Here is a 12,491-nt window from a genome sequence, read left to right on the forward strand (position 1 = left end):
TCCGAGAAGTATCTGTATATTAATTGGTAAGAGCTTAAAACAAAAAGCTTTAGAGCTCTAATAGCTTAAAGGAGAAAAGCCATATGATTATATGAACATATTATTTATCAAATATGGAAAGCTTTTGTTAAAATTCAGTAGTTCTGATAAATGCTAAGGGGAAACTTCTTAAACAAGATAACGGAAATCGTAGAAAGCATAATAGTAACAGGCTACAGTTATTCCCCTTAAAGTCAGGCTTAGGAAAGGGAAGGCCGTTTTCACCACTCCTATCCCATATAGCTAACTCAAAAGGAGGACAAAAGGGAACAAGAGTTATTAATGTTACAAAGCAGGGGCCGGCCAGTGGCATAGCTGTTAAATTTGGGCTCTGCTTTAGGGGCCTGGGCGTGGACCTACACACCCACCGCTCATCAGGCCGTGCTGTGGCAGCAGCCCACAGAGAAGAACTAGAAGGACTTACAACTAGGATACACAACTATGTTCTGGGGCTTTGGGGAGAGAAAAAAAAACGAAAGCAAAGGGATCATTATTTGCAGATTATATACTGTGGATAGAAAATCCTAACCAACAGGTAATTATACACAGGTTTAAAATAAAAATCAATAGATCAATTTATGTATGGGAATTTTGTATGTGACAAAGATGGCATTCATATCAAAGGGAAATAGATATGTTGTTCAATAATTGTTGTTGGGACAACTGGCTATCCATTTGGAAGGAAAGAAAACGAAATCCGAACTTGTCTAAAGCTAAGCTCCAGATAGATCAAAAAGCTTAAATGAAAACTAGAACTACAGGGGCCGGCCCGGTGGCGCAGCGGTTAAGTTCGCACGTTCTGCTTCTCGGCGGCCCCGGGGTTCACCGGTTCCGATCCCAGGTGTGGACACGGCACTGCTTGGCACACCATGCTGTGGTAGGCATCCCATGTATAAAGTAGAGGAAGATGGGCACGATGTTAGCTCAGGGCCAGTCTTCCCCAGCAAAAAAGAGGAGGACTGGCAGAAGTTAGCTCAGGACTAATCTTCCTCAAAAAAGACAAAAAGAAAAAGAAAACTACAGACAAAAAATAGAAGAATATTTTAGCATGTTGAAGATCTCTAACAAAACTCAGAAGATATTTTTAAAGACAAGGGATATGCTTGACTACTTGAATTTTTAAAACTTCCCTAGAAGCAGACTTCCAGTATTCCAGTTCTGGTTCTGCCACATAGAGTCTGGGAGACTTCAGGCTCGTCACTTAGGTTTCTGTGTCTCAATTTTTCTCGTTTTTAAAATGGCGTTGACAATAGTACATACCTCATAATGTAAGAATTAAATGAATCAATCTGTATAATGTGCTGACAACAGTGTCTGGTTCACTGTAATGCTCAATAAAGGTGAGCTATTAGTCGTCTTATCACTACAACGACTGAGAAAAATGACATTTACACAGTGAAAAGATAACTCACAGACAAGGAGACACTCAATACAGTGACAAAGGGTTAATGTCTATGACATACAAAGATCTTCTACAAGTCAATAAAACCCCCGAACATCCTGGTAGAAAAATGAGCAAGAATGTGAAATTAATTAGGTAATTAGTTAATTAATGGAATAAATTCAAATGACTAATAAAAACATGAAAAAAACTTCAACTTCATTAATAGAGAAAGTATGCAATTAGAACAATATTTAGATACCATTGACATTGTTATATTTTTTTGCCTCTCACATTGGTAATATTTAGTGTTGGTTGGATTGTAAATTATTCCACTTTTAGAGAGAAATCCGGCAATGTCTATTAAAATGTAAATTCTTTGAGAGCAATGTCACTTCTAGGATCCTTCCCAAAGAATATAACAGTATTTCAGCATTGTGTACAGTATCAAAACTTTGGAAACAAAATCAATGATTATCAATAGGGGAATGAGACATTCATTCAATGGAATCCTACATCACCATTATAACGAAGGGAGTAACTTCTTATGAACTCACCTCGGAAGATGTTTATGACACATTCAGTGAAAAAAGCACATTGTAGAACAATATGTACATTATAATGCCATTTCTGTAAAATTTAAAAGGATGCGCATGTGCATATACATGTATGCATATAAATCTACATCTGCATAAGCATTAAAAAGTCTGGCAGAGAGGAACCAAAATGTCAACAGTGGTTTCCTCCGAGATGTGGGATTACTTCCTTCCTTCAGTTTGCCCATTCATTCATTCAGCAAATGTGTATCGAGCGCCCACTACATGCTAAGCACTGTGGAGTCAACAATAAATAAAATGGACAAAATTCCTGTCCTCATGCAGCTTATTTTCTAACACAGGGAGACAGACAATAAAGAAATAAAGTAACAGTGTTTCAGAAGGTGCTATGCGCTATGGGGAAAAATAAAGCAGAGACGGGAGAGGGAAGGGCAGTTTGCAATTTTAAATAGGTTGGATTGAAACAGTAGAGGGAACATTTCACATCTTTATATACTTTTTAAAAAAATTGTACGATTAACAAATGTTTTTCTTTCTTAACACATGGGTGATTTTCTGTATATTACAAGTGAACAGTATGAAAAGGGAAGAAAAAGTTCTAATGGTGGAATTTCTGACCTGAGGGGAGGGCATTAAAATTTAGGACCAATTTTGTTTCTTCCTCCCGTATCTGAAAAATCACCTCTGTGGGTACAACTCTGACTGCAGAAGATGAGCTACAATGTGTGAAATTCTCAGCCTCTCTTCCCCACTCATTGGGTATATTACTCATGTATCAATTGGTGTATCATTTTTGTCATTTCCCCCAAAGATTTGCTTTCTTAATTATGTTTGCCTAAGGGCATTTTGTAAATTGGTTTGCATTTCTGAGAACAAACCTATAGGGAAATCTGATAAAATGCAAATTGGTTATTTTATTAGCTCTCCCCATGAGAGAGCCAGGGACCCATGCAAAGGAACAAAAATTAAGAATTTTGATGGCAGCCAAAGTCAACCACATTGATTGCAAGTTCTTGGACATAGGCACCAAGTCTACAAACGGTTGGGATTTTGTTGTTGTTGTTGTTGTTGTTTTTTTTTTTTGGTGAGGAAGATTGGTCCTGAGCTAACATCTGTACCAATCTTCCGCTATTTCGTGTGTGGGATGCCCCCACAGCATGGCTTGATGAGCGGTGTGTATGTCCACACCCGAGATCCGGCCTGCAAACCCTGAGCCAGGAAAGCACAGTCCATGAACTTAACCACCACACCACTGGGCTGGCCTCCTACAAATGGTTTTTTGAATCCTTGTTTTGTGCAAGGTCTGTGGTGGCTGAACTGGTGAACCCTCAGAGTCCCTTTAAGTCTGGTCCCTTTGTTCCCTCAGTGAGATTTATTTATTTTTTTTTAAAGATTGGCACCTGAGCTAACAACTGTTGCCAATCTTCTTTTTTTTTCTCTCCTCAAAGCCCCCCCAGTAGACAGTTGTATATTCTAGTTGTGAGTGCCTCTGATTGTGCTATGTGGGACGTCACCTCACCATGGCCTAATGAGCAGCACCATGTCCAAACCTAGGATCCGAACCAGTGAAATCCTGGGCCACCAAAGCGGATTGTGCAAACAACCACTTGGCCACTGGCTGGCCCCTCAGTGAGACTTTTAAGGAGTTTGGAGAGGAAGGGGGAATAATGAATTGTCATCTGCAGGCAGAATAAAGGAAGTACAGGCAGAATTGCCACAGAAAAGATTTGAAGTTAGTATTATCCCTATATTGCAGACATGCAAACTGAGTTCCTGTGCTCTGGTGAAAAGATGGACAGTAGAAACTAGGTCTCTTAATCAGAGCACAGAGGAGCCAGCTTTTTATTTTTTATTAATTATTTTATTTTATTTACCTTACATTCGCATTTGTTTTGTTTATTAAAGTCTCAATGGGTTGATTATTGATGATCAGTGTATTTACTTGATATTAATTACAATACTAAAAAATGGTGACCAATAAATTGCCTTAGTTAATCGACGTTATTGTAAATACTGTGAATGGTCCTTTCTCGCCAGGGAAGAAATTCCCCTCATATCTAAATTCTGAGCTCTCTTTTAACCCCTTGCGGACCTCCATCAACTATCTTGGACTACATATCCCATAGTGCAACGGGAAACGTGCCGAACTCCTCCGTGATCCGACGGGACCTCTAACCAATCCAATGCCAGAATTCTCATTCAGCGACCTATTGACTCCGGGTAGAGGCGGGACTCTCAGTTGCTAGGTTGGTACCCTTTCCGGAAGTGGTTGTTGGCCGCTGCAGGGCAACACCCCGGCGTCCCTGGAAGCGGGGAGCCGGGGTGGTGCTGGGGAATCTGCGCAGAACCGGGAACCATCGCCCAGAGCCTCCAGGGGTGAGGGACAGGTGAGGACCTCCTCGAAGGAGGGGTGGGGTGGCGGGGAAAGGAGGGAAGCGGGAGGGTTGAGGCACACTTGTGTGCCAACAGCGGGATGTGCACGAGTGTGGGCGGGAACTGAAGGAAGAAGTGAAGAAGGAGCGGCTGGACTGGTGCATCTATCCAGAATCTCTGAGTGGCGGAAGGGCCCTGGGCTGGGGGCTGGGGGAGTGCGAGCGGGCGCTGGGCCACGTGTGTGAGCTTGCCGGGGCGCTCGTTTACTGGTCCCGTTCGTGGGTAGCGTGTAGGGCCTGGCCTTCCGAAGCTTGCTTCCGTACCTCTCTTGTGGGAAGCTTCCCCCGTGTCCCAGTAGGGGCTAGTCCGACCTTATGCCGGCTTCTGGCCAGCTGGGGAAGTTAGAAAGTATTTTGCTTTTGTTTTGTCCTTTCCTTGCTTTGATTAAAAGAAATCTATCTCCTCCACCTGGAACCGCTCTCCTCCCTTGCCTTCACGACTCCTCTCTCCTGGTTTTCCTAACTCAGCCCTCCTCGGCCGCCTTTGCGGGCCGCTCCTGTCTACTCATCATCACACGCCATGTCTGGATGACTTCACCCAGAGTTTCAGTTACCCTCTATTTAACGGTGACCCCGAACTGCGGCTCTAGCCAGACGTCTTTCCTGAGCTGCGTCCTGCTTACTGATCATCCCCCACTGAATGCATCCCCTCCCATCCTGGTCCCTCGGATCTGTTCTTCCTCTTGTAGTTCCCGTCTCCGTGAAGGACTTCACCATTCGCTCCGTCAGAATGAATGGAATTCATTCATCTAGTATATGCAACCAGCATGTGTTGGGCATGCCCTGTATTCTCAGCAGTGTGCTAGGTGGGGCTATGAGCAAGGCATGGAAGTGAGCAGATAATCAGGCATACTGGCTCAAGTGCCCCGATTTCCCTCCTCCCTCTCCCTCACTTGCTGCAGACATCAAGTCCTGTTCTTTTGCCTCCTAATACCCCTAGAATGTGGCTCTTCCTTTCCATTCTCACAGCCACTGACTTAGTTTGTAATTTCTTGCCTCTGCTTTCAGGATAGCTTCCTAAGTGGCCCCTCAGCCTCTGTTCTTGCCCTCCTCGAGTCAATTCCTATGCAGTAGTCAGAATCATCTTTCTAAACTACAGATCTGATCCTGCCAGTCTGCTTTGTGAAATCCTGTGATGGCTGTTCATCACGTGCGGGATACGGCCTTGGTGCTTCTGAGCCCAGTATAGTGTGCCCCTTGCCTTCCATTGTAGATCTCTCTCCTGCTGCCCCTCCCCTTGTCCCTTGGGCTCTGGTCATGTTGGAGGTCAGAGCTCAGGCTTTGGAGTCAGATAGGCGTGGCTGCGTGCATGTTCTTCTTGTGCCGTTTACTAGCAATGAAACCTCAGGCAAGTTGTTTTTTTTAATCTTGCGGAGCCTCAGTTTCCTTATTTGAAAAATGGGGATAATAATCTCTACCTAGCCGAGACGTTTCATCTGATGTGTTGGTGAGCACTGCATGGAGTATAAGGTTGGTGGTTCTGAAGTCATGCCTAGGTACCATGGTTGCCTAGTGATGTCCCTCACGGTCTCAGGCTTGGAGGGCACTGTTAGGACATGTGCCATCTATTTGCCGTAGCAAATCTCAGGACCGCTTTCGTAGGATCTCATCTTCCCCTCTATGACCACTCCAGCCCAGGTTACCATCACCTCACCTAGATTAGCTCATGATTTCCTACCTAATCTCTCTGCAGCCACTTTGATTTTCTTCCTTCCAGTCTGGCTTCCATTCCCGTCTGTATTCCCAATGGCTGCCAAAGTGATCTTTTCAAAACATGTATCTGGAAAAACCTTTCCTGGCTTCCAGCTCTCTTATGACTAAGGCCAAGTTCTTGACAGGAACCTGGCTCCTGCCCACCTTCCCAGTGTCATCCCCAAGTGTGCTTTTTCTTGCTTGGTGTTCTTCCTGTTGAAGGGCCTTTGCACGTGCTGCTGCTTCCGTTAGAACACCTTTTCCTGCTCTCTTTGTCTAGCAACTCATACCTACTCATTCAGTTCTCAGCATAGACTTCATCTAATCCAGGCTCCCTTCCTTCCAAGCTCTTGCCTCATTTATATTTACACATTTGTCTGTGAGTGGGTGGTTGGTTGGTCTGTCTCCCTCCCTCAGTAGAGTGTAGCTCCAAGGGAGGAGCAGCTGAATCTGTTTTTAATCACCATTGCATCTCTAGTGCTTAGCAATAAATAAACTTAGTAGGTGCTCAATAAATGTTTCTCGACTGAGTAAATGATCTTTAGTAGCCATTAAACAGATTTCTCTTCTCACTTTCCTCATTCCTATAATTCCTGCCCTTTTGGCCCTGTTCTTACCCACATCTTTCCTGAAGCCGGGCAAGGCAAGGGAAGAAGTTATGATACAGCCCACCCATATTTTTTTTCTGGCAGAAGATTCAACATTTGAGTGATGCATGAATTCACATTTTCCAGGTTCTTCCTGACCTTTAAATAGTTAAATATTGATAATTATGTGTGTAGCTAATTAGGCATTTTGCCATGAGGCTGAGATTTTTGCCTGCCCTGTGCCTTCTGGGGATGGAATGTGTCCAGGGATAGGTAACATTTCTCAAATGCAGAATTTCTCAAATTCTCTGAGATAGTTGATACAGTGCCATGTTGATCACTGCCTGTTGGATTGAATGATGCCCAGCCTGGTGTTCAGGCCACTCTCCATTCCTCCCTCCCCGGGAATCCTTTCCCTTTCCCTGCTGTCCCTGACTCAGAGGACTACAGATTCCGGTGACTCCTGAAGTCACCAGGCGCTGGGCCACATCTGCCGCCCTGGTCCCAGGTACTTTTCCTCTCGGCTTTTTTAGAGTCGCTGGCAGTCGGGCCCTGCTCATCTCTGGCTGTGTGAGTAGAGGCTTGAGCATTGTGTCCGCAGGGCATCACGGGTTCTTCTAGGGTAGGGCACAGATTCCCACCTGGGCTTATGTACTGCGGAGAAGAGCGCGTCTTCCTTTGGGCTTTTCTTCCTGAGGCCGAGTCACTGCATGGTGCTGTCATGGTGGGAATGGGAGGGACAGAGCCTGGCTCCCGTGGGGCAGTGGACTGATGAAGGGAACCATCTCTGTGAGTCCTCTGGCGGGACATCTCCTTCGCCCATCTCTCAGCTGCCAGGATGCAGAGAGGGCCATGGTCACAGTCCCTCCTAGGTCCTTTGCTGTTTTCGGGGGTCCCTCTCTAGGGATCTTGGAGCAGATTCAGAGTCCCCAGATGCAGCCATTTTCTGAGCACTCATTACAGGCCATGTCCTGACCTTCTTTTTGAGGACAGGGTCTTTCTCTTCACCTCCCTGCTTGAAGAGGGCTGTGTCATGCTGGCTGCTCCAGGTGGAACAGTGACAGCTCCTGAGGAAGTAGCTCCAGGAGAGGTTGGGGCCTGTTCCTGCGGGCGGGTTCCTGTTGGTCCCACCGCTGTGGCTACTGCCTCCTCCCTGGGGGAGGCTCTCCGGGCAGGGCTTTCCACGGCAGCCACTTTCAGGGTGACTTGTCTCTGTGTCGACAGGCTTCAGCCTGAGAGCTGCCATGTGGGGGAGAGCTGGTGTGCCCTGGGGGTCCCGCAGTAGTTGCAGGAGTAGGGCTGGGAAGGGAGGAACAATTCCAGAACCACACTAGCTTGTCAGCTGAAGAATTAGGCACCGCCCTGCCCCTGGGGCTGGAAGCCTTGGACTCGGGTTGGACTCTTCGCTCCCACATCCTGGTCCTCTCAAGCCTGACATCGTAGGGTCCCTCGTGTCTGTCGCTTCTCCTCTGTTCCCACCGCTTCTGCCCCAGTTTGAGCCCTCATTGTCTTTCACCTGGACGGCAACCTCCTCACTGGTTTTCCTGGCCCCAGTCGCTCACTTCTCCAATCTAGCCACGCTACTCCCACCAGAGTTCTCATTCTAAAAGGTCGCTCTGTGTTGCTTTCTCTCACCGAAGCCCTCCGTGCCTCCCTTTTGCCACGGGGCAGGGTCGAGGCTCTTCAGTGTGGTCTGCCAGGCTCTCCAGGACCAGACCCTGGCCTGGCCTTCCACCCGGCCCTGCCGTGCATGCCGCTGTCCAGCTCTCCCGAACGCCTTGTCTGCACGTGATGTCCCTCTGCCTAGAGTACCTTTGCCCACTGTCAGAGCTCTTGTCAGCCTTCTTACCCAGCTCCTTGACAAAGCCTTCCTTCCTCCCTTCAGTGGGAATGTGCCCCTTCTGAGTACTCCCAGAGCAGGACTTTCTTCCCTTCTGCCCTCTTCTACTGTTGAAGTTGTGTCTGCTGCCTGCACTAGACTGGAAGCCCCCTGAGGGCGTCGCTGAATGCAGATAGGGACATGTGTTGAGACAGTGTGACTGCACTGGGGTGCGTTGGTATTTGGGGGGTGTTTGTGCTGCTGGTTATTTTGGGTTCTCACTAGGGTTTTCTAGCCGGGGGTCCTACACTGCTCTTTCTTTCTCTTATTTGGGCGGGCTATGAAGTCGAAGTCTTCAGAGAGCCAGGCTTCTAGATCTTTCGTGGCCACCAAGCCTTCGGGAGGTGTGTCTCAGGGAACTTTGCCGGGCGCAGAGCCTGCAAGGCCTGAGCTCTGAGCCGTCGGCCCTGCCCTCCAGTATCCCTGGCGTCTGGGAAATCCTCGGCTAAGTTGGCTTGCGGGGTCTGGTCTGAGCCAGGTGCTCCCTGACCCGGCTCCAGCTTTTCCTCCTCTAAGCTGGGTTCCTGATCTCCTCTTTGGTTGGGGTCTCCGGGATCTAGGCGTTGGAGCCCAGACCAATCATGGCCGGAAGACCCATCCGCATCGGAGACCAGCTGGTTCTAGAGGAAGATTACGATGAGACCTACATTCCCAGCGAGCAAGGTAAGAGGCCGGGGTGCATAGTCACGGCTCCCTGAGGGCAGGAGTTCCCTCTGCTTTGTCTTGGTTCTTCCAGTGTGTGGTATGGTACACGCACGGGGCTGCTCAGTATGTTTGGGTTCGATCAGGGGTTGGCAAACTATAGCCCATGGGCCTAACCGGGCCTGTTGCCTGTTTTTGTAAATAAAGTTTTATTAGAAAACAGCCACACTTAATTGTTCATGTATTGTCTGTGGCCGCTTTCATGCCACAAGGGCAGTGTTGAGTAGTTGTGACAGAAACCATATGACCCACAAAACCTGAAATATTTACTGTCTGGCCCTTTACAGAAAGTTTGCTGACCTTGGGTTAGATCAATGATTAATTTTAAATGGAAAGGTAGTGGAGGATATCATGAAATACAGTGTGTCCTGAGGGCAGAGGAAACCCAATTTCTTAAGGGCAAACTAAAGTGATTTTTTTTAACAATAATAATATTGTTAATAACTATAGTAACAACGCTTTTTGAGTGCTACTGTGTGCCAGTCTCTGTACTAAGAACTTTACATACATTTCCTTTTCAACCCTCCCAGCAACTCCTTGAGTTGGGTCCTGTTATTATCCCCATGTTACAGATGAGAGAACAAAGGCACAGAAAGGTTAAGTAACTTCCCTGCAGTTACACAGTTCTACCAAGTGGTGCAGCTAGGATTTATGACCAGGTATTCTAACTCCAGGGCCTGCACTGTGAAGCACTATGCTGTGTTTTGGGGTGAGGATTCCTTTGAAATTCTCTTGAGTCGTGGGCCCGGACACACAAAGTTTACGTGCAATTCAGATGCTCTGCAGGCCAGTTAGAGAGGGGGAAGCACTCTTGCCCCCCCAGGAGTCCACAGGTCCCACATTAAACCCTGGACTTTGCTTATAGCATAGGAGTTTTGTTTGTTTGCCATGTAGAAGCTTTTAATTTTTCTGTTCAGTTTCTCAGTCCATTCTCATATGGCCTCTGAGTTTTGTAGCGTAGTTAGGAAAGCCTTCCCTATTGCAAGGATAAAACACTTCTCCCCTATTTTCTTCCAGGTCTGTCCCCACACCATTCATGGAACAGCTCCTCTTTGCCCCGTGCATTGGGTGCTGCCTGTGTGCATCTGGGTCTGCTCTCTCTTCTGTTCCATCCAACTGTCTGTTCCTGGGCCAGTACCATATCTTCATGACTGAGGCTCGATGATCAAGTCTCATATCCACTAGGGCTGAGACGCCCGCACTGCTTTTCTTTTTTCAAAGTTTTCTCAGTTATCTTGTTTATCTTCCCATGAACTTTAGAATCATCTTGTCCAGTTCTGGGCAGGGCTGTATGCTGGGAACTGCTGGTATTTTGGAGAAAATTGTGTTAAATTTATGATTGAACTTAGGGGGGATCAACATCTTTGTGAAGTTTTCCTCTCCAAGAACGTCGTATTCCTTTCCATTTGTGTCTTTTCTGTGTTCTTCAGGAGCGACTTCAAGTTTTCTTCGTGTAGGTTTTCTCTGTCTCTTTCTCATTTTATTTCCTAAATATTTTATCTTTTTTGTTTGATATTATAAACGAGTGTAACATTTTTCTAAGGATGTTTCTGACATGCCCTTTGGCTCAGTCCAAGTTTAGACATCGTAAGCTCGAGCCACTGTTTTCTCTCCTTGGACTCTCGTAGCTTCCTAATGAGCCACCCTGCGTATACTCTGTGCTGCTCCAGTCTGTGCTCCACGGAGTGCCAGAGTAAGTGTCAAATACATCATATCAGGGCTCTGCTTTTAAGAATCTTCCACTATACTCAGCGTAACACCCTGAGTGGGGCTCTGCATGACCCCGGCCCAGCCACCTGCCCACACTCACCAGTGCCACTCTGTCCCTTGCTCACTTAGCCACTCACATTGCCTTTCTGACAGTCCCAAGATGGGCCAAGCTGCCACTTGCCACAGGCCCTTTGTACCTGCTCTTCTTCTGCCTGAGTGCTCTTTCTTCAGTGCTCTGCATAGCTGGTTCCTTTCCTCCTTCAGGTTTCAGGCTGAGAGGTTTACTTGACCCATTCTAAGGGAGCACGCCCTCCACCTTGACATTCTCTATCTCATACCTCATTTACTTCCTTCATTACGTTTATCAGAAGCTTTAATTGTTTATACGTGTATCTGTTTACTTCTTTACTGGCTGTTTCTTCTATGAGAATGTAAACTCAATAAGAGTAGAGACCATTTCTATTATTCAGGGCGCATGGTGACTGGCACATAGGAAGCACTCAAAAAATATTTGTGGAATCAATGAATGAATTAGTCCTTGGCTAGCCAAATGCTAGCTGGCCCTTTGAAAAAGTGCCTTTTCTTTCCTGGTCCCCAGGTGTGTGAACTTCCACTTTCTCCATGGAGATGACCCGTATTGGTGATGCCTTTCTGGCCTTGGGTATTGTCAGCTCAAGCATGATGCCCCTGGGGTACTTCTTTGATTATTCCTGGGGGCTCTGGTGACATACTCCATTGGTTCTCTCATCTGTCTTTTTTCCTCTAGGTGAGATGGCTCTTAACTCAGTACATGTGTCTCCCCTAGTCCTCCAGATCTCTTGCAAAAGAGCTTTTCTAAATGCTTGATTCCAAAAGAGTACAACAGAAGTTTTAGCATCCATCGTATACAGCAAAACTGAAAAAGAAACTCCTCCCCTGGTGGAAGAGGGCGCAGGGAGTGGGGAAGACGGCTGCCTGCGTGTCCTGCCTCTGTCTCTGCTCACATGTGCCTTGGCCCTGGCGGGATAAGTCACCGCTTTCTCTCTGCACATGGCCCCCCCTCCCCACAGTACATATCACCTGGTTCACACTCTGTCTGTGTGCTGGCAAGGTCCCCAACGGGCTTGGTCGTCTGTAGTTGTTCAGGGCATGCTTGATGGAGTGACGGGCACTTTTGCACCAAGATTTTGTGAATCTTAGGAGAGCTTGTGTCCTGGCAAGATAAGCCTGCCCACAGTCAGGATGGTTGTGGCTGTGGCTCTTGGGGTTCTTCCTGAGGCCTCTGCCACAGTGAAGTCTTGGTCATATTTTTTTGCCTTTGTTATGTTTGGCTTCAGATTCTATTCTTAGAGTATGGAGATAGCACGCCTTGATTCAGGCCTACCATTTATGAATGGTAATTCAAGAAAACAAAATTATATAGGTTTGTTATAGAGAAATAATACCTATTCACTGAAGAAAATCTGGAAGGTAAGGGAAAAGTAGGAAAAAGCTTGTCTAGGGAAAAACTGTTTTTCCTTTTCCTCACACTCA

At 46.7% G+C, this 12,491-nt stretch overlaps 1 protein-coding gene across 17 annotated transcripts in view; it reads left to right on the forward strand.

The window, feature by feature from the left end:
* Positions 1-4,188: 4,188 nt before the first annotated feature.
* The window catches only part of CEP164 (centrosomal protein 164), a 65,389-nt gene continuing 57,086 nt past the window's right edge, over positions 4,189-12,491 (forward strand). For all 17 annotated transcript variants that reach the window (XR_011440483.1, XR_011440481.1, XR_011440482.1 and 14 more), the window contains exons 1-2: positions 4,189-4,364; positions 9,128-9,230. Coding sequence is in view for 13 of the 17 variants with exons in the window: in XM_023644886.2 (XP_023500654.2) it covers positions 9,149-9,230 (82 nt within the window). In the remaining 4 variants the exon portion in view is untranslated. The remainder of the gene's footprint in view (positions 4,365-9,127; positions 9,231-12,491) is intronic.

Source organism: Equus caballus, chromosome 7 (assembly GCF_041296265.1).
Source record: "Equus caballus isolate H_3958 breed thoroughbred chromosome 7, TB-T2T, whole genome shotgun sequence".
NCBI classification, from domain to species: domain Eukaryota; kingdom Metazoa; phylum Chordata; class Mammalia; order Perissodactyla; family Equidae; genus Equus; species Equus caballus.